The 23,632-nt window shown below is 39.4% G+C and overlaps 1 protein-coding gene across 1 annotated transcript; it reads left to right on the forward strand.

The window, feature by feature from the left end:
- Positions 1–10,227: 10,227 nt before the first annotated feature.
- On the forward strand, positions 10,228–11,151 carry LOC134646391 (olfactory receptor 52D1-like). The gene has a single exon (XM_063500276.1). It carries the CDS (start codon positions 10,228–10,230, stop codon positions 11,149–11,151), a length of 924 nt encoding a protein of 307 aa, XP_063356346.1.
- Positions 11,152–23,632: the final 12,481 nt, after the last annotated feature.

A 23,632-nucleotide genomic window follows, 5' to 3' on the forward strand; every position in this document is an offset into this window, starting at 1 on the left:
CTTCTGTGTTATTTAGTAAGATAACTAATTTTTTGTAATCATGGACAGTTACAGATCAGATCCTTTTCTTATATGCATTGAAAAAAGTTATTAATGTAAGCAGTTCTGCAGCTTTAATATTTATCTTCATATCTCAGGTCATTTCCATTTCCTACATATCTTTGCACTAAATGTATTTATGATGACCACCTGCCTAATTTAATTGAATTCACTTTTATTTATGTAGCACCAAATCATAACAACAGTCACCTCAAGGTGCCTAATATTGTACGATAAAGATCCTGCATTATTACAATATTGTAATTACCATATAGCATTCATATAGAGAGGCTGTAATTCTACTTAAAGCAAATATAAGTTTACAGCGTCATTCCTGTTTACGATAATAACAGATTTGTCAGTAACAACATTTGTCATTACAGTGGTGTGAAAAAGTGTTCGCCCCCTTCCTGATTTCCTATTTTATTTGTATGTTCGTCACACTTAAATGTTTCAGAACATCGAACAAATTTAAGATGACGATAACACACGAAATCACAAAATGCAGTTTCTAAATGAAGATGTTTTTGTATTAAGAGGTAAAAAAACAACAACAACAACAAAAAAAAAAACGCATGGTCCTGTGTGAAAAAGTGCTACATTTTCTCAATCAAAAAAAATCCCTTAAATAGGAGCTGCCTGACAAAGTGGAGTAGACGAAAAGATCGTCAAAAGCCAGACATCATGCCACGATCCAGGGAAATGCGTGAACAAATGAGAAACAAAGTATTTGAGATCTCTGAGTCTGGAAAAGGCTATAAAGCCATTTCTAAAATTATGGAACCGCAGTGAGAGCCATTATCTACAAATGGTGAAAACATGAAACCGTGGTGAACGATCCCAGTACTGTGAGAGCACAGGCATGACTCATCCAAGAGGACAAAAAAGACCCCAGAACAACATCCAAAGAACTACAGGCCTCTCTTGCCTCAGCTAATGTCAGTGTTCATGACTTGGCAAAAATGGTTTGCATGGCAGAGTTCCAAGACGAAAACCACGTTTATTAAAAGAGACATAAAGGCTCATGATGATGCTCCCCAAGACTTCTGGGAAAATACTCTGAGGACTGATGAGATAAAAGTAGAACTTTTTGGCAGGTTTGGGTGCCATTATATCTGGTATGAAAATAAAAGTGCATTTTAGAAAATGAATATCATACGAACAGTAAAATGTGGTGGCGTTAGTGTGATGCTCTTGAGCCGTTTTGCTGCCTCAGGACCTGGAAGACTTGCTTCTGCAGTCTACCAAAACATCCTGAAAGAGAATGTCCGGCCATCTGTTCGTCCCTCAAGCTGAAGTGCACTTGGGTCCTGCAGCAGGACAATGATCCAAAACACAACAGCAAGTCCATCTCTGAATGGAATAAGAAATACAAAATGAAGATGTGCAGTAAAGTGCATGTTTCTTCTGTGTTCAATCAGACATTTTCTAATTGTTAGAAACAGAACAAATGTTTTCTCACTTCACTGCTTGATTCTCAACCCGCCTAACTGAAACATGATGAAATGTCATTGCATTATTTTTGAAACGTCTTTGGCAGTGCATGTGATCGCATTGTAACTTACTAATAAAAAGTTCTGTGTGTACTTTGGTGCATGTTTTATATCATTTTATTGCACATAAATCATAGTCATTTTATTTTACAGTTACACACAATCACATATCTCTTCTTGCTGATGTTGTTTCCAGTGAAAGTGGCTACATGACAAAGGAGGACATGTACTGTTCCTTCTCTGGTACAATGGCAGGTTTTGAGTGGCAGGAAGGATGAGGATTCCAGGTTTGTAATTTCCCTTGTTTCCACCCACTCACTGCCAAATCTTCATTTTCTCCTGCTTTCACCAATGTCATTAAAAATTGTCATCTTTAATCAGTGTTGGGGAGTAACGGAATACATGTACCGCCGTTACGTATTTAAAATACAAAATTTGAGTAACTGTATTCCATTACAGTTACCGTTTAAAAAGGTGGTATTCAGAATACAGTTACTTTGTTGAAATAAATGGATTACACGGCGGTACTTTCCTGTTTCATATTGTCGCGGGTCAGGACTGTTTGGGTTTGTTTGACAGCTACGCTCTGTTGTTCCAGGCGGCAGCGTTACGGTTGCCATGGTTACAGGGTGACGCGCGCGCTCTCTCTGCGACTGTGTAGCTGTGTCCCAAAACGTCGGCTGCATCCTCCGGAGGCCGCATTTGAAGGCCGATTACGTCACAGCCAGGCGACGAAGGCTGTCCCAATTCGTCGACTCCTTCAAATGTGGCCGACAAATGCGTCCTTCATTTACCCGAATTTGAAGGATGGGTCCGGTGTGTCCTTGGCGGCCCACCATATCCCAGAATTCATAGCGCGGCCCAGCCAAATTTCAGCTGCCAACAATGGCGGCCACTACTAAGTTTTAAAATTAGTCTTATTAATCTTTCTGGGTCGCAAAATAAACTTTTAACATATTTTCAGGCGAGAAAGTTGCTGTGTAAATTACAAATATCTGCTTGGTTTATCAAGACATCGTATATTTGCAAAACTGTGCCGACGTTTTCGGAGACGTCTGTTACCCACCCGCTCGATAGCAAGCCGGGGGGTTCAATGGTCACTCCAGCCGGCGCGAGCAGCGGACTCCCGGCTTCATCGTTTTCAGACCCTCGCTCTTTCGCTACTCAGGTTAAACATGATATATAAGTCAATCGGATAACATAAAAATGTAATTGTTTGCCTTTTTCGGTGTTTTATTTGTTCCGGAGTAAATCGGTTTGGCTGAGATCAAAGTTATTAGATTATTAGATTAAATAAAACTTTATTAATCCATCGGGTGGGTTCCTCCGGGATTTTCACACAGCTGAATAAACGTTAAACAGAAAACTGATTAAACAGAAGTGTGAGCCGGTTGAGAATTTATGCCTGTTATATTTTAGATAGCAAGGAGCAGACGGCCGAGTTTATTAAACTCCACCACAGTGGTGACGCAAATCTGAAGGCTAGACCGTCCCATTTCACAACCTCGCTCTTCCGGCCTTCTTGGTCTGTGGAGGACCCGGCTCACGTATACCGCGAAGCCCAGGTCCTCCGAAGGATGCAGCCGACGTTTTGGGACACAGCTTGTGTTTCCTGGGTGAGAGAGCGCCTTTTTGTTGTTGTTGTTGTTGTGCTAAGCTAATAGGCAGAATGCTACAGGTATAGCGCTAAAGAATGTAGCCTCATGGGCAGTGTAGTCCGTGCTGCAGGGAGAATGGACTGCCATACCCGTTATGTGTCTGTGAGCGCGAGAAGGGAGAAAAAGGAAAACTACGAGTTGTCATCGAGCAGAAACGGGAGCTGGAAGCATGTAAATATAATAATAACCACTGCAGCCAAGAAGAGTGCCTGACGAGCCCAGCTGTAAGTAAGCTATTAAGACTCGACTGTACACTGTGTTCGTGTTTTCCTCCGAAACAATAAGTTCCGTTGGAGCAACCTTTCAACACCTCTCTCTGTCTCTCGCTAGCAAACTTGACCCAGACAACAAAGCTATTTTTCGGCTACGAGAACGACACGAACCCAACGTATTAGCCAGAGGTCGCTTTACTACGGTTCGGAGCCGCGGACTTTTAGTAATAGTAATAAATCACATTCATGTAGTTGTAAACAGCATGATAATATATTAAGTAATCCAAAGTATTCAGAATACGTTACTCTCATTGAGTAACGTAACGGAATACGTTACAAAATACATTTTGGGGCATGTATTCAGTAATCTACGGAAGCGTAGAGCTGCCACCCAGGCAAAATAAAAATAGAAGTATATCACGTTATAACGTGAAAAGTTTATTGTTCTAACAAGATACTTTTCATTTTTGTACAATATACTATCATGTTTGTACAATATACTTTTCACGTTTGAACAACATAATATCACGTTATTACAATATACATAATTATCACGTCCATACAATATAATTATCACGTTCGTCCAATATAATATTTATATTGTACGAACGTGATAATTATGTATATTGTAATAATATGATATTATGTTGTTCAAACGTGAAAAGTATATTGTACAAGCATGAAAAGTATCTTGTTAGAACAATAAACTTTTCACGTTATAACGTGATATACTTCTATTTTTATTTTGCCTGGGTGGCAGCTCTACGCTTCCGTAGTAATCTGTAGTGGAATACATTTTAAAAGTAACCTTCCCAACACTGTCTTTAATTTTCTTGGTGTTTTAATGTTGTTGTATCTATGCCTCTTCCAATCCCTGTGTCCTCATGGTATTCTCTTTGTTAATGAGTTGTCTTTTTTGGGTCTTTTTAAATGTTGTTTTTGTTGTATTGTAAATTTTTCCCACATGCATCTAATTCTTTTTCCTCTTCTTATTTCTCATGTTTTTGAGATTGTCTTGTTTTGCTTTGTTTGTTCTTTCATGCTGTTCTTTTCTGCATTTTTTCCTCAGTGTGTTTCCCCTCAGAGAACCAAGACTGATTTCTAAACAAATAAAATTTAAGTTTCAGCTTAAACACAAGCCTTTAAAAATTTTAAGAAAACTTTACCTCTGACCTTGACCTTGAAGTTGAGGTCACTGACATTTAAAATCACCTAAGATTTTTAACAGATACAAATGGTATCAATTTGAAAATCCTACATCATCTCATTCACAAACTTGTTTGTCCATGCCACCCTTATCAGCCTTTTAGGTAAAAACTTGTTGCTTCAAGGAAATCCAGTATGAGCAGCTTTCACTTTTAACATTTGATAAGTTGACTTTGTATTGTCATCCTAATAATGATTAGGGCTTAAATGATTTCCAAAATAATGTATCCTGTTTCATTTACATTTTACTCTGTTTCCCAGTTTATTTGGATTAAGATGGAATGACCTAATGAAAAGGTTTATTTATTTATTTCATGTTTATTTTTTATTTATTTATTTCATGTTTATTTGCATCAGAGATGTAACCGACGTGGTTAAGGCACAAATAAAATGTAATAAACCTTTCCATCGGGGCATTCCATCTCTCCCCATCCTCACCGTTACAAAAGCACTGGTTTAACTATTGATTACTAACTAAGTTATGAAATATCATCATTTTATGATTTTATGATGACATGAACTTTTTTTTCCTTTATTACTTCCTAAATCACTAATTATTTGATAAAGGGGCCATAAATCACTGGTTTGACATGAGGGGTATAATATCCCTCCTTGTGGTTAATAACAGATAAATAGCACTCCCTGCTGGAAAACTGGATCAACATTGACTTGACTTAAAATGTCTTCTTTGTTGTTTACTTCAATTTTACATTAAACGTTGCTACATATAACGTTTGGCAAAGACTCAGGAATGTTTCATAGGTGTTTTTCATTCTTTCAAATGACTTGTTGTTCCCACCACAATTCACATGAACATTAAAGGTTTGAAATAAAGCTGTTTTTTATTCTTATTATTTATTTATTAAGAAAAATGTTATTTTTTTTAAATCTCCATCACTGTCTATAACTAGGAGTTTCAAGTAAATACTACAGAGATTAATGTGGTTTGATCTCAGCAGGATACCTTGCTGATCATATGGTAGGCGTACAGAAGATAAATGGTAAACGCCTGATTCGTATATACCGATTACACTCTCACGGAGCACTCAGAGCGTTTTATACAACAATGCCACAGTCACATCTGTACTTTTTTCCACATCCTATGCGGTTTGGGAACAGTCTTAAAGGGCTGTGCCCAAAGCCTCCATTGTGGTCCCAAAAGCTGAAAAGCAAAAACTAGGGTTTGGTTTTAATAACAATTTAGCTATTCCAATTCCATTACCAATATCAGTTATCGATTTAATTCTTATCGATTCTCCTTGGGTTCTCACAGACTCTGCTTTGAGAGTCACCACCCTGTTCTGATTTAGCACTCTATAAATAAAGCTGAATTAAATTTCAGATTCTTTTGATAGCTTTCATTGTAAACCTCTTCACTCGTTAAAATATAAAAAACTTAAAGTTTTGTTTTGAAATTGATCAAATTTACAGCCAGTTTCAAACTATTTACATAAGGGAGCGAGTATTTACATACTGAATGCAGATGTTCTGCATTCAGTATGTACGTACTCGCTCTCTCTCTTTTTCTGCTGTCTCTCTCTCTCTCTCTCTCTCTCACCGTCACTCCTAAAACTTCCCCCTCTTCCTAAACAACCAAATGTCATGTTGTCATATCATTTTTTGATTGATCAACATGGTACATTTTCCCACCAACACGAACGGGCGTTTTTTTTTGCTTTGTTTTTTAATTTTTTGGTCATAAGCAGAGAGTGCTTGTTAGCGCCGTCCTTAGACGTTAAACGAGACTAAACTATTGAGGAAAAAACACCCGTGTATATTGTTTATCATGACTCTGGTTTTACGTGGCCTATCAACACAATTTAAAAACTGATATATATCACCTTGTTGCTTTGTCATCTTGAAGTGGTCATGTGATTGGCTTACTACGACTACTTTATTCTTCCTCAGTCAAACAGCAGCACTCATGCGATTGTTTTGCCCCCTAGCTCCAGGTGTTGTGCCAGAAAGTGATCGTGGTTGCCGTCCGTGGGAGCGCGCAGCTGCTTAAAGCTGTAGTGCCCAGCTTACTAACAGCTGCTTCCGTGCAACTGATATAAGATGCAGTAAGCTGATCACAGCTTCAGCTGTCTGTTTGTTGAAAAATAGTAACGCGACCGCACCACATTTCCTTGTTAGTAACGGTAACGCCGTTGTAACGATAGGAATGGTAATTAGTTAGATTACTTGTTACTGAAAAAAGTAACGCTGTTAGTAACGCTGTTACTTTTAACGCTGTTATTGCCATCACTGATCATATGTATGTAGGTAATGTAGCTTTATTCCCTACATTCAAGTTGATGATGCTTTGACTGAACAATCACAAGAAACAATATAGAAAATGTCATCCTGGACCAACCCATAGTCAGGCCACATCTGGATCCCCTTCAGTTTACTTACCAGCCCCGCCTCGAAGCTGAGGACTCCATCATCTACCTGCTCAGTCGTGTCTACGCCCATCTGGACCAATCGGTGAGCACTGTGAGGGTCATGTTTTTCGACTTTTCCAATGCATTCAACACCATCAGGCCAAATCTCCTGGGTGATAAGCTGGCAGTGATGCAGGTGGACGCTTCTTTTGTTGCCTCGATTGTTGATTACCTGACAGGAAGACCTCAATATGTGCATGTTTAACATTGTGTGTCTGACAAGGTGATCCGCAACATAGGGGCAACATAGGAGCACCACAAGGGACTGTCCTCTCCCCTTTCCTCTTCAGCTTCTACACCACAGACTTCAGCCACTGCACAGATACCTGCCATCTTCAGAAGTTTTCTGATGACTCTGCGGTGGTTGGATACATCAGTGAGGATGATGAGACAGAGTACCAAGGCTGTGGTTGACTCCTTTGTCATGTGGTGCGAGCAGAATCATCTGCAGCTCAACGTGGCAAAGGAATTGATTGTGGATTTTAGGAGGACCAGGAAACCTGTGAGCCCTGTTTCAATCCAGGGGGTCAATGTACTCTATAGGAAGGGCCAGAAACACCATTAGTGACATTGTTACTCCTGTTCTACCTGCGGCCCCTATTTCATCTAATGAGGACTGTGAAAATTTTCTCTTTTTTTTGCTGGCAAAAATTCATAACGTGAGAATGAGTTTTACATACTCAGCACCTGCTGTCTCAATCTCTACCCCATCCCGGCCCATTGTCTTGGATACTTTCTCTCCGGTTTCACTACCTGAGCTAGTGAAATTAGTGAATTCAGTGAAAGCATCCTCCTGCTTACTTGACATTATACCTGCATCATTATTCAAAAATGTCTTCCAGTCTATTGGTTCATGTGTGCTCACTTTAATCAACTCCTCATTGGCATCTGGTATAGTTCCGGTTTATTTTAAAAACGCTGCTATTCTCCCACTTTTAAAAAAGCCTCAACTTGACCCCTCTCTTTGGAGCAGCTACCGACCTATTTCTAAATTACCCTTAATTGCTAAGCTTCTAGAAAAGGTTGTGGCTAAGCAGCTTATGGCAGCTCTAGATAAACATGGCATTTACGATAAGTTTCAGTCCGGTTTTCGTCAATTTCACTCCACGGAGACAGCTCTTCTTAGGGTCTCAAGTGACATCTTGATGAATAATGATGCAGGAAAATGCTCTGTTCTACTCATGTTGGACCTCACATCAGCTTTCGACACAGTTGACCATCACATCCTCATTGAAAGGCTGAAAAATTGGGTTGGTGTATCTGGAACTGCTTTAGATTGGTTCTCCTCTTATCTCCATCACCGATCCTTTTCTGTGGCAGTTTCCGATTTTAGGTCATCCTCTACCTCCCTTGCTTATGGTGTCCCTCAAGGGTTAGTTTTGGGGCCTTTATTGTTTTTAATCTATCTTCTCCCCCTCCAGCATATAATGGGCTCTTTTGAGGATATTTCTTATCATTGTTATGCTGATGATATTCAGTTGTACGTTTCTTTTATGCCTGAGGATTTATCTAAGCTTCAGCGGCTGAATGACTGCTTAGATTTGATCAAATGTTGGATGGCTGCAAATTTCCTCCAACTCAACGAGGGGAAAACCGAAGTACTCGTATGCGCCCCTGATAGATTTCTATCCCAGATAGTGAAAGCCCTGGGTCCTCTCTTACTCTGTGTTAAATCCTCTATCAGGAATCTAGGTGTCACCTTTGACTCGAGTCTCACATTGGATGGGCATGTCAATTCTCTGGTTCGGTCTTGTTTTTATCATTTAAGAAATGTGGCTAGGCTAAGCCCGATTTTATCTCGTTCTGAACTGGAGATTGCTATACATGCATTTATTTCGTCACGGTTGGATTATTGTAATTCGCTGTTCATGTGTCTTAGCAAAGGTTCTCTGGATCGTCTGCAGGTTGTGCAAAACGCTGCAGCGAGGCTTCTGACAAAATCCTCCAAGTACTCGCATGTGACACCATTGTTATCTCAGTTACACTGGCTTCCTGTTAAATTTAGAGTTGATTTTAAGATCCTGGTCTTGACCTACAGAGCTGTGCACGGACTGGCACCTGCCTACATCTTTGATCTGCTACAGCCCTATGTCCCTAGCAGGTCTTTGAGGTCATCTGATCAGGGCTTACTTGCTATAAAAAATACTAAGAGGAGGACTAAGGGTGACAGAGCTTTTGCCAATGTGGCCCCGAGACTGTGGAACTCTCTCCCCCAAGCATTAAGAACTGTGGACTCAGTAGCTGTTTTTAAAAAACAACTCAAAACTTACCTTTTTAAAACTGCTTTTGGTTAATTATTTGCCTGTTTTATTTTCTCTTTTTATATCTTTTTATGACTTTTAATCTTATGTGCAGCACTTTGTGATTCTGTCTTGAAAGGTGCTATATAAATAAAAATTTATTTATTTATTTATTTATTATTCTGAGATGGCTGAGGTCTTTCAACATCTGTCAGACAATGCTATCTGTTGTGGCCAGTGCCATCCACTATATGTCAGCCACTGAACTACCACTCTATCTTGTCAAAGCAAAGAGTTATTGGTTTGCATGTTTTTCTTGGTTAACAACTTTCTGCATTATGGCTGTAAATGTCTTTCTAACTTCTAGACTGAAGTTATGCAGCCTGTATATTTCCAGACTCTTCTGTGTGAACTGGAGTATTGTTCAACTCGCTTGTTTTCCAGCACAAACTACAATCAATGCTATATCTGCAAATATTACAATATCTATGTATTTGCTTCATGGTGTTTTTATAGTTTTGTCCTGTATGTATATCATTCAAACATGTGTCAATTCTATAGAAAACAGGGCAAAGTTCATGCAAACATGTGTCCCACAACTCGTCTCGTTATTTACTTTTGTTGTAATAATGCTTTTCGATTTCATGAGTATGCGATTTGGTTCAAAAGTTTTACCTCAAGTCCTTCAAAACTTTATAGCAATAGAGGTCCTTGTCATTCCTCCTATCATGAATCCTCTCATGTACGGTTTGTTTTATTATGTGTTTAGTATGTGATACATATTAAATTCCCTGGGATTTTTCCAAAGCTGTGAGCTTTCATTCCAGATCATTGATTGGCTGGTTTGAAATCTCAGCTCACATGTTGCTGTTATCTGTACTAGATAGAGGAGAGAGGAGAACAGAGACCAGATACAGTGAGAGACTAGGCTTCACTTAGGTCTCTCAATCACAATGAATAATGTTTCTGTGATAACAATGTTTTTTCTTTCATGTTTCAATGAAACAATCAGTCACAGGTTTGTTCTCTTTTTCCTCAGTTTGTTGTGTTACTGCATCATTTGCTTGGTCAATGTTTCTCTCACTGTGATCATCATCTTGGACAGCAACCTCCATGAATCAATGTATATTCTGCTCTGTGTCCTTTGCATGAATGCACTTTATGGAACAGCAGGTTTCTTTCCCAGATTTCTCTGGGATCTCCTCTCTGATGTTCATCTCATCTCATATTACGGTTGCCTTATTCAGACTCAGGTAGTTTATTCTTTTGTCTGTGGTGAACTGTCCATTCTTGCAGTCATGGCATATGACAGATATGTGGCCATATGTCAGCCACTGAAGTACCACTCTATCATGTCAAAGCAAAGAGTCATTAGGTTAGTGTGTTTTTCTTGGTTCACAACTTTCTGCATTATGGCTGTAAATGTCTTTCTAACATCCAGACTGAAGTTATGCGGCACTTATATTTCCAGACTCTTCTGTGTGAACTGGAGTATTGTTCAACTCGCTTGTTTTCCAGCACAAACGACAATCAATGGGATATTTGCAAATATTACAATAAGTATTTATGCACTTCATGGTGCTTTTATAGTTTGGTCCTATATGTATATCATTAAAACATGTGTCAGGTCTATAGAAAACAGGGCAAAGTTCATGCAAACATGTGTCCCACATCTCGTCTCATTATTTACTTTTGTTGTAATAATGCTTTTCGATTTCATGAGTATGCGATTTGGTTCAAAGGTTTTACCTCAAGTCCTTCAAAACTTTATAGCAATAGAGGTCCTTGTCATTCCTCCTATCATGAATCCTCTCATGTACGGTTTCAAAATGACCAAAATTCGGAAAAGAGTATTTGTTGTTATTTTAAAAAACTAAGTGACTTCTGTCTTATTTAGTAAGGAAACTCATAGTCTTATAGTCATGCACAGTTAAAGATCAGATCAGTTTCTTGATATGCTTTGAAAAAAGTTCTAAGAAAACTTCAGATATGTGTTGCCTGAAAATTTGTGTCTAAGCAGTCTAAGTCTAAGCAGATATAAAGTAACATTTATCTGCATATCTGTTGTGGCTTCCATTTCAACACATGTATCTTTTATGGTCACCTGCCTAATTACTATATAACGTCTTTATGTAAAAGGGCTGTAAATTCACACTAAATAAAAGTTTATAGGCAGTTTAAAATATTAACAGATACAGTTACTGTAGAGACTGCACATGTCAAAGCAAAAGATAAACAGTTTTAAATGTGGCAGAGCTATCAGAGTGTCATTCTACTTTAATATTATACTGTCTTATAAAAGTGATACACAGCCAGAAGAATGAAGCAGTTTTATCCACAGCTCTGAATGAGCTCCTGCAGGTTTGAAGGCACACTCCTGTATGACAAGATGAAGGATCATATTTCAGTTCAGTTTTTTCTTTCTTCTCTGAGTTTTTATCTTTTTTTACATTTAACACTTATTGAACGATTAGAAGATTTTGTTTTTGTTTTGTTTTTTCTCATATTGAAATCACCACTAAACCTGATACAACTATACTACGTGAAAATTGTTTGAATGATTGCAAGTTGTCTGAAAATTTTGATAAAAGTCTAAACAGTTAGAAGGTTTTAATATTTTTCCGCTAAATGTATATTTGATGGTTAAAATAAATGTAAAACTACAACCCTCTCTCAGCGCTCTCAGACTGCACACATGCAAACTGCCTAAACTCTTTTAGTTGTCACAAAACATGTTTTGTATAGAACCAGAAAGATGGAGCAAGATTTTTCAGCGTTGTTTCCTACGGGATGGGATGCAAACTGCTGTCTGTTTTTTATATTTTTCACTTCATCATTGTTCACTTTAACTTTGTCGCTTTTTTCTCCATTTGCTGACACAATATTAGGTTTGTTACTGCTCTGTTGTCCAGTCTTATCTCTGAATAAAACAATTACACCATTTAATTACTTTGTTTTAGAGTTATCAAATAAATGGGTTATATAATGAGACTTTAGTGAGTCATCACATAAATAAAAGTATATTCCTATTCCTTTATAATAGAGATAATTAAACTCCCTGTTTATCCCTTAGAGGTAAATGTCTGCTAGAAAAATAAGATGGACTATAACAGTAAATTTTATTGCTTTTATTTTGAGCTTTTCAGGAAGTAAGTAATCTGGCTGATAGTGGGAATGTGAAATGTTTCAGTTTGTCAGCGTGATGTCTTCTGATAAATGCTACAAAATGTACTGTTAGATTAAATGGTTAGATAAAGTTTACAGAATGGAAAATTTCATATAATAAATTATGTATAAAATCCAGCAAAAATTTTCACATCACTGTACATCTGTGCAGAATGAGCAGCAAGACCTTTTAACACAGTTTTATCAATGTTCATGGGTTAAAATGTAATTGGGCTCCTGTAAGAGAAGTCATAGGCTGTCTGAAATCCTTAACCCACAGATTTTATCAGACTCTTTACACCTAATCTGATGATGCTCGCTTGGCCTTCATTGCACTCATGTTTATGGACGGCTGTTCTGGGCTCAGCTGAAGTATAATCTCTTCTTTGACTTCGGCAGTGAAGGATAGTTCAACAAAGGTGTTACATGTTAGTGCACAGTTATTAACATTCATTTGAATTTTGATTGAAATCAGTTATAGAAATCAGCCGTGCAAATCATTTAATGCGGTCTGGTTCATACCAATGTATTTGACTGGAACTCATTTTTCTAGAAACAGTTCTGCCTTCGCGACTTTTAAGAAATTTTGATGTCTTAGCGTTACATCACAGAGCCCACTTCAAGTTTATTTCAGTGGGAAACTTTCACGAAACTCAGTCATCAGAAAAACACTGACTGAATGACAAAAGTGTCGCAACTTGCTTCACTCCTGCTTTAATGAAACTTTAACTACTTATTATGGTGTTCAAAAGGGTTCAGTGCTAGGACCAATTCTGTTTACATTATACAGGGTGGGCCATTTTTTATGGATACACTGTAATAAAATGGGAATGGTTGGTGATATTAAAGTCCTGTTTGTGGCACATTAGTATATGTGAGGGGGCAAACTCCTCAGGATGGGTGGTGACCATGGTGGCCATTTAGAAGTCGGCCATCTTGGATACAACTTTTGTTTTTTCAATAGGAAGAGGGCACACATCAAACTTATTGGTAATGTCACAAGAAAAACAATGGTGTGCTTGGTTTCAACGTAACTTTATTCTTTCATGAGTTATTTACGAGTTTCTCACCACTTATAAAATGTGTTCAATGTGCTGCCCATTGTGTTGGATTGTCATGCAACCCTCTTCTCCCACTCTTCACACACTGATAGCAACACCACAGGAGAAATGCCAGCACAGGCATCCAGTATCCGTAGTTTCAGGCTCTGCACATCTCGTATCTTCACACCATAGACAATTGCCTTCAGATGACCCCAAAGATAAAAGTCTAAGAGGGTCAGATCGGGAGACCTTGGGGGCCATTCAACTGGCCCACGACGACCAATCCACTTTCCAGGAAACTGTTCATCTAGGAATGCTCGGACTTGGCACCCATAATGTGGTGGTGCACCATCTTGCTGGAAAAACTCAGGGAACGTGCCAGCTTCAGTGCATAAAGAGTAGGGATGGGTATTGATAAGATTTTCACGATTCCGATTCCATTTTCGATTCTGTTTAACGATTCGATTCTCTTATCGATTCTTTTTTTTTTTTTTTTTTTAAAAAGGAGAACACTAAGGTCGATTAGCTTAGAACTTTGTTTTATATCTTCTCTTTGAACAAGACAGAAATTTAGGAGTAGCATGGCCTTACAAACCCAACAGTGAGATCTTAAGAGATCCAGCCTATGGCTCTTCAATGGGGTGTCACAGGGTCCCCGGGAAAAAAATTGTAAATGTAAAATAATAAAATAAATATTCTTCTGTAGCAAAAACAAAGTATAACATAAATTATACTGTAGCAATTACACATGAATATCCAGTAATGTCCCTGCCTACAATTAAACACATTCACTTACCGAAAATCGGGGGCATCTGCTGTGGCAAATGGGTGCAAGCCTTTGACCACAAACTTAGTCACTGCTCGGTGACATTCTGGCCTGAAAGGAGACGCTACCGGTAGACTGCAGCGACAACTGCCCGCATCTGAGCCAGCCAGACTCTGTCTGTCTCTCTCATCATGGTCACCTAAATGCACAGTAATGGCAGGTTTTGTAATAAGGCAGATCGCGCTAACATAATATGCACTGTTAGTTGATTATTTACCTGCCGCATTAACGGGAGAGGACCTGCAAACGTTACCGCTGCTGCTGGGTTGAGATTCACGAGTCCGGAGTGGAATTAAAAACACGACATTCATTTAAGGTCATCGCGTGTTTTGTGAGCAAATGCTTTTGCATATTCGTAGTGTTTCCTCCCTTAAATGAAATATCTACTTTGCAAGTATTGCAAGTTGCCCTGTTGTCATCCGTTCTCGTAAAGTATGACCAAACTTTTTAGTGTTTGAGCCGCCATGTTTCCTGCCAGGTAAATGACGCTCCGCAAAGCGGTGACGTCATTCGGGGCGACTGGAATCGATAAGGGAATCGTTTGCAAAAATGGCAAACAATTCCAAGGAATTGAAACAGTGGGAACCGGTTCTCAACAAGAGAATAATAATAATAATATCCCTAATAAAGAGGGAAACACATCATCATGTAGCAATTTCAAATATCCAGTGGCCTTGAGGTTTCCATTGATGAAGAATGGACCCACTATCGTTGTACCCCATATACCACACCAAACCATCACTTTTGTTGTTCCAACAGTCTTGGAGGGATCCATCCAATGTGGGTTAGTGTCAGACCAATAGCGGTGGTGAACTGAGGGTCCTGTTCCAATTTTTGTTTTGCCCATTCTGCAAATTCTGTGCGCCGATCTGGGTCATCCTCGTTGAGATGCTGCAGTAGCTGGAGTTTGTAAGGGTGCCATTTGTGAGTAGCTAATATCCGCCGAAGGGATGTTCGACTAATGCCACTCTCCAGTGACATGCGGCGAGTGCTACGCTGTGAGCTCTTGCTGAATGAAGCTAGGACAGCCACTGATGTTTCTTCATAAGTGACAGTTTTCTTGCGTCCACATTTTGGCAAATCCAACACTGAACCAGTTTCACGAAACTTAGCAAGCAGTTTGCTAACTGTAGCATGAGAGATGGGTGGTCTCGTAGGGTGTCTTGCATTGAAATCTGCTGCAATGACCCGGTTACTGCGTTCACCAGATATCAACACATTAATATCACCAACCATTCCCATGTTATTACAGTGTATCCATATAAATGGCCCACCCTGTACATGCTTCCCTTAGGCAGTATCATTAGAAGACATAGCATACATTTTCACTGCTATGCTGATGACACTCAGCTCTATCTATCCATGAAGCCAGATAACACACACCAATTAGTTAAACTGCAGGAATGTCTTAAAGACATAAAGACCTGGATGGCCGCTAACTTTCTGCTTCTTAATTCAGATCAAACTGAGGTTATTGTACTCGGCCCTGAAAATCTTAGAAATATGGTATCTAACCAGATTCTTACTCTGGATGGCATTACCTTGGCCTCCAGTAACACTGTGAGGAACCTTGGAGTCATTTTTGACCAGGACATGTCCTTCAACGCACATATTAAACAAATATGTAAGACTGCTTTCTTCCATTTGTGCAACATCTCTAAAATTAGAAATATCCTGTCTCAGAGTGACGCTGAAAAACTAGTTCATGCATTTATTACTTCCAGGCTGGACTACTGTAATTCATTATTATCAGGATGTCCTAAAAACTCGCTGAAAAGCCTTCAGTTAATCCAAAATGCTGCAGCAAGAGTCCTGACAGGGACTAGAAAGAGAGAGCAGATTTCTCCTGTTTTGGCTTCACTTCATTGGCTTCCTGTTAAATCCAGAATTGAATTCAAAATCCTGCTCCTCACATACAAGGTCTTAAATAATCAGGCCCCATCTTATCTTAATGACCTTGTAGTACCATATCACCCTATTAGAGCACTGTAGGTTTACTTGTTGTTCCTAGAGTATTTAAAAGTAGAATGGGAGGCAGAGCCTTCAGTTTTCAGGCCCCTCTTCTGTGGAACCAGCTTCCAGTTTGGATTCAGGAGACAGACACTATCTCTACTTTCAAGATTGATTGATTGATTGATTGATCATACTTTATTCATCCCGAGGGAAATTGGGTTAAGGCTGCCAGCCATGCCAGCGCCGTCTTACCCTTCAGACCATACATACATTACACAAACATCACATGGGGAAGACAGGTCAGAGGGGTATAACATGGAAAAAGCACAACATGAGGAAAGATAAGGAGAAAAAAATAACTCCCCCCAGACTGAGCTCCAACAGGGAGATCAGTTTGAGAACAGAAAAAAACACCTCTGCACATAGCACATGAAAAAACTCTTAATACACCAAAGAAACACATGACAAGCAACAGGGGTGGGTAAAGGGTGAGAGACAGCCAATGTAGACAGTACATCCGGGCCTGCAGCCTATGCGCTGGTCTCCTTGATCCACCGTCAGCATCGGAAGGGAATAAGCGTCGAAGGCGTTTGGAGGGGGGAGGGGGGGATGAGTGTACATCTGCATGTGTATATATATGTCTGTGTGCATGTGTGTGTGTGTGTCCAGAGTTCAGCTGAGACAGTGTCCTTCGCCCTGCCAGGCTAAGTAAACAGTCTTCCAGCCAACCCAGGTGGCCTTGCATAGAATGGGAAGAACAGTCTAAACACAGTCGTTATCTGGGTGTTGTTGTTCAGTTCCAGCCTTGAGACCGCAGCTGGCGCCAAAGGGGTATCCGCATGAAGTAATGGTGGTTTTTACTTTAGTGCAAACAACTCATATGAATTTCAAAGCTGTTCTAACAGTCCAACACTGGTCTCTCAATCTCCCGTTGGAGAGCCGTGAGCTTCTCCATGATGTTATCAAACTTACGCTCCGTGATGCTGTCATTCTTATGCTCAAAGAGCCGATTCTGAGAACTCACGACCGCAGTGAGCTTCTCCAAGATGTGATCAATTTGCGCTCAGAGGTGTTATTCCAAGCGAACCTCTCCAGATGTAATCCAGTTTGCACTCAGAGGTCTTATTCTGAGTATTCACGGCAGCCGTAAGCTTCTCCAAGATCTTATCCGTGCTGCACTCAATGAGCCCATTTTGAGAAACTCACGCCTCGTCCCATCGTTTCAATCCCAGCGGGCAGCCTTGTGGGGGGTTGAACAGCCGGTTCCGCTTTCTTAATTCTTCGATAAGCCAGGGCCAAGCCAGCTCCGATCAGCAAGAACCCTGTTATCATGGTTCCGAATAGGTAGATATCTTCAGCACTCAGGCTCACCCGAGCCCAGACTTCTCGTTGAAGGGGTGTCAATTGCATTCAGAGACCAGTTGATCAAATCCATAATTCCTCTTTTAGGTTTTAGAGAACAGACTGTGAGAGAGTGTTCCAAGGAAAAGTAATACAAAAAAACACGAGACTAGACACGGACACAAGAGGCTAAGCAGGGAAGCTAAGGGAGAGGAGGAGGAGGAGAAAAGTGCGACCACCTTCGTCAAAAGCAAGAAGAGATTAGGCTTCAAACTTTGCTTTTTGCTAAAGCATATAGTTAGGCCTGGACCAGGTGACCCTGAATTCTCCCTTAGTTATGCTGTAATAGACGTAGGCTGCCGGGGGATTCCCATTGATGCATCCCATGAGTTTTTCCTTTCCAGTCACCTTCCTCACTCACTATGTGTTAATAGACCTCTCTGCATTGAATCATACTTGTTATTAATCTCTGTCTCTCTTCCACAGCATGTCTTTATCCTGTCTTCCTTCTCTCTCCCCCACCAGTCGCAGCAGATGGCCCCGCCCCTCCCTGAGCCTGGTTCTGCTGGAGGTTTCTTCCTGTTAAAAGGGAGTTTTTCCTTCCCACTGTCGCCAAAGTGCTTGCTCATAGGGGGTCATGTGATTGTTGGGTTTTTCTCTGTATCTATTATTGTAAGATCTACTGTACAATATAAAGTGCCTTGAGGCGACTGTTGTTGTGATTTGGTGCTATATAAATAAAATTGAATTGAATTGAATTGAATTGGAAGAAAATTATGGTGGACGGGATCCGTTAGCTGATGTTAGTGGTTCACACCTCTTTGTTCAGCACAGAATTATAGGTCGTTAACATGTATAACTCCAAATGATCACCAAATATGCATATATTTACACATATTTACACTGACATAGGTCATTCACTGAGTGAATCTATCTTGAAAGCGATCAGCACAAAAAGAAAGGAAGTTTGTGTTTGGTTAATGATGTCTTTGTTGTAACAATGCTTCTTGACGATATATCTTATTCTGACGAAGCCTGTTTGTTCCCCCTTAAACAGTGCCAGAGTTATAAGGAAAACGCATTTGTGTGTTGAGCGGCAGAGCTGAGTATGTAGGTTGAAGAAAAAGAAAATCACAAATCTTCTCTGCCAATGCCAAACAGCTTATTCTGCTATTGACTGTTGTTTGATGATGTTTAATGGACTGGATTATTGACACTGTGAATTTAACAGTTTATTCACTTTACAAACATGGGCCTCAGCAGCATACACAGCTCATGCTGGTCACCAGCTTGGTCACACACTGCTGTGTGATGGCATCACATTTTTCAACTCAAAGTAAAAAAAACGTTTAAACCAGCCCAGAGTGAAATTTTACTCAGTCTGGGCCTGAACATTTAGATTCTATTTGAGCTTTTAATCATATAATAGGGGATATTACAGAGCCAGTGCAAATGCAAGTGAATGATGAGTGAGTAAAATAAATCATGTGCTCAACAGGCAGATTCTTGCAGCATCAGCAATACGTGTGCAGATGCCCTTTGGGCAATATTTAAAACAACTGCATGCATGGGGCTCAAAACTGCTTTTCTTTCACTGGTCCCTTGGTCATTACACTCCACTCTCCTTTGTGAGTGTTTTTCTCCTTTTGAATGTGTTTATATGCTCAATAATATGTACAGCCCCCTCATAAGGTTTGCAGCTGGCACTCGGTTCACTTTATATTGTAAAGTAAAGACCCTACTATATAACATTGATGTATGAGCAAGCACTTGGTGGCAGTTCCAGCTTTACTGAACAGTGAAGACAGAGACTCATTTCTATGTTCAACACTTTCTGTGCTCCAGTTAAGCAGCACTGCATCTGCTTTCAATACATTCATGTGAGCATCTTACCTCATCGTGCCATCCTTGTGTAACTCTGCGGTGCAGGTTGTTTGGAGTTTGGTGTTTTGTTTTCTTTATGTTAAATTAGTGCTGTCATGCGGTTCAGGTGCTGTAAGCTACTTTGTTGCTGTTGTTGGAAGTTAGAGACACTCTTTACTCTCCCGAGACTCGGCCAGGAGTTAGATTAATACTTCCCATTAAAATAACATTTACCACAGCAAATGTTATTTTATGAGTTGTGCTTATCAAGAAATCAGGTTTTGTTCTTGTAACTAAATTTGACTTAACCTTTATGAGCTTCTGTAAGCAATTTTTGCTACTTTCATTTTAAATTCAGAAAGCTTCTAGTTAAAAATCCATACTTGTACTTTATTTTTTTGAGGTGAATCATATTGTTACGACCCGGCTCAAAAGCCGCAACATAAAAAAGGAGATGAATACCAGAGTGTTAGTGAGAAGAGGTTTTATCTTAAAATGGCATAGCAGGTTGGCTAAAATGGCTGGTGCCACCAAGGCAAAGACTAGTGAGCTTCTGAAAAGCCTACCTCAGGTATTCTTTTATCCACACCTGACTAGGTGTGGCCAATTAGCACCAGCTGAACACATGGATGAGATTAGTGGCTGCAGAGGAGCGTAACAATATTCACCATACTTATTTTCTTCGGTGTGAGCCTTCTGATTTTTTTAACGCCATGAGGCGACTGTTGTTGTGATTTGGTGCTGTATACAGTCAGGTCCATAAATATTGGGACATCAACACAATTCTAACATTTTTGGCTCTATACAGCACCACAATGGATTCCAAATGAAACGAACAAGACATGCTTTAACTGCAGAGTGTCAGCTTTTATTTGAGGGTATTTACGTCCAAATCAGGTGAACGGTGTAGGAATTACATTAGTTTGCAAATGTACCTCCCACTTCTTAAGGGACCAAAAGTAATGGGACAGAAGAAGAACCATAAATCAAACATTCATTTTTTAATACTTGGTTGCAAATCCTTTGCAGTCAATCACAGCCTGAAGTCTGGAACACATAGACATCACCAGACGCCGGGTTTCATCCCTGGTGATGCTCTGCCAGGCCTCTACTGCAACAGTCTTCAGTTCCTGCTTGTTCTTGGGGCATTTTCCCTTCAGTTTTGTCTTCAGCAAGTGAAATACATGCTCAATCGGATTCAGGTCAGGTGATTGACTTGGCCATTGCAAAACAGTCCACTTCTTTCCCTTCAAAAACTCTTTGGTTGCTTTTGCAGTATGCTTTGGGTCGTTGTCCATCTGCACAGTGAAGCGCCGTCCAGTGAGTTTTGAAGCATTTGGCTGAATATGAGCAGATAATATTGCCCGAAACACTTCAGAATTCATCGGGCTGGTTTTGTCAGCAGTCACATCATCAATAAAAACAAGAGAACCAGTTCCACTGGCAGCCATACATGCCCACGCCATGACACTTAGACCACAATGCTTCACTGATGAGGTGGTATGCTTAGGATCATGAGCAGTTCCTTTCCTTCTCCATACTCTTCTCTTCCCATCACTCTGGTACAAGTTGATGTTGGTCTCATCTGTCCATAGGATGTTGTTCCAGAACTGCGACGGCTTTTTCAGATGTCGTTTGGCAAACTCTAATCTGGCCTGCCTGTTTTTGGGGCTCACCAATGGTTTACATCTTGTGGTGAACCCTCTGTATTCACACTGGTGGAGTCTTCTCTTGATTGTTGACTCTGACGCACATACACCTGCCTCCTAGAGAGTGTTCTTGATCTGGCCAACTGTTGTGAAGGGTGTTTTCTTCACCAGGGAAAGGATTCTTTGGTCATCCACCACAGTTGTTTTCCGTGGTCTTCCGGGTCTTTTGCCGTTGCTGAGCTCACCGGTGCGTTCTTTCTTTTTGAGAATGTTCTAAACAGTTGTTTTGGCCACGCCTAATGTTTTTCCTATCTCTCTGATGGGTTTGTTTTGTTTTTTCAGCCTAATGATGGCTTGCTTCACTGATAGTGACAGCTCTTTGGATCTCATCCTGGCAGTTGACAGCAACAGGTTCAAAAAGCAAACAGCACACTTGAAATGAACTCTGGACCTTTTATTTGTTCATTGTAATTGGGGTAATGAGGGAATAACACACACCTGGCCATGGAACAGCTGAGAAGCCAATTGTCCCATTACTTTTGGTCCCTTAAGAAGTGGGAGGCACATATACAAACTGTCGTAATTCCTATACTGTTCACCTGATTTGGATGTAAATACCCTCAAATAAAAGCTGACAGTCTGCAGTTAAAGCACATCTTGTTCATTTCATTTGGAATCCATTGTGGTTGTGTATAGAGCCAAAAATGTTAGAATTGTGTTGATGTCCCAATATTTATGGACCTGACTGTAAATAAATACGTTTGTGGATAAATTATTACAAAAGATCATCTGCAAATTGCTGAAGTGTGGGTATAATGCAGAAAGCCTTATTGACTTTCACACTGAAACAGACTGCTCAAGACTTTTGCACAGGGACAAGTCTTGAGCCACCCACCATCTCTTTATATTATGTCGTATGTTGTCAAAAAAAAAGAAAAAAAGAAAAGAAATATGTGGAAACTGCACATGTGGAGGACAAAAGAAGGTCTACTGTAGGTAGATGGGATACACCAGGGTAAAAACATAATGCTGAAATTAATAAAGGAATGAAATGGAATAAAGGAAATAAAATTAAATACAAGACACATGTTGGAAAAGACTACCAAAATAAAACAGGAAGTAACTGACAGAGACTTAAAAAGACACACGGAGTGCTAGTCTAAAACAAGATTTAAATATTAGCAAAATATTGTGATAAAAAATAGATCAAAATATAAATATAAAAACTCCTACAAAAAAAACAGATTACAAAGGTATCAAGAACGAAAAAGAAACACACAGAAATTAACATAATAAGAAACCCGAAGGATAGAAACTTAGAACTAAGAACAAAAACTGGAACAAATAACTAAGACTCTAATTATTAAAGAATATACACAGAGAACCAATAAAGACCAACAAGTAAACTAGGAACCAAACAGGGAATATTACATAACAATACCATCTGGAAAAGCACTTAATTGGCTTCAGTTTTCAGCACAACAATGATCCCAAACACAATACCAGTGCAGTAAAAAGATACCTGGTTAGAAAACTTAAGTCATGATCTCAACATTTCTGAAGTGTGTGGAATCATTTTGACAAAGGAGAGGACAAATGAAGAGGTTTAAGTGTCCTTTAAGAGGCCTAAAGAACGATTCTAGAAGACTACTTAAAGAAATTACCAGAAAGCAAAAAGCTGATGAAAAGAGTTCAGAATAGACTGAAGAAGAAAGGTGGGCATAGCAAATATTAATTGTGAAGCTCATTAGAATTGCACAAACTCTGTTTATTTGTTTTTATACTTGTGTATTGTATTCCCATGCATGTTTGCACATGTTTCAATACAATGATGTAACCTTTTTCAATTTTTCAGCAAAATAGAGTACCATAACATGTGTGACCATTTTTTAACACTTTCTTTTGACTCTTCCTTATGTCCAGAAGAGGCTGTGCCTTCTCCAGCGTGAATATGAATGTGTTTTATAATGGCTTGCTGGTATATTATAGCTGACATTGCTCGCTGCACCATGTTGTGGTACAAAACCCTTTTACATGAAAGTACAAGGCAGCCCTAGTTCAGCTTCACTTGATGTGTCTTTTAACGCAATTGTTCTCACTTTAAGTTATTTATTGGAATAATTATTTTTAAACTATTATTCAAACACTAGAATTTCTTTTTTTTTTAATGCACATTTAAAGTGGACATAAAAGTGGACATTTTTAAGAGGATGGCAGAAACATAATGCAGTAAAACTCTAAAGTAATGAGATCAGCCAAATGAGCCAAACGACTCTGATTTCGACTCAGCTAAATACACATTTCAATAATTTTTTATTAATTTTAGAAAATTATAGCTATTCAGTATTATTGCTTATTTATGACAACTTCATAAATCAAGAATTTATTAGATAAATAACAGGAATATTGTTTCATTTTTAATCACTTTTATTATTTATCTATCGATTGTGTTATATTTGAGAGGGGGTACTGTGCTGTCTAACACTGCTTGTATCTGACAGTGTATGAAGAAAGTGGT

Source organism: Pelmatolapia mariae, linkage group LG16_19, assembly GCF_036321145.2.
Source record: "Pelmatolapia mariae isolate MD_Pm_ZW linkage group LG16_19, Pm_UMD_F_2, whole genome shotgun sequence".
Lineage (NCBI taxonomy): Eukaryota > Metazoa > Chordata > Actinopteri > Cichliformes > Cichlidae > Pelmatolapia > Pelmatolapia mariae.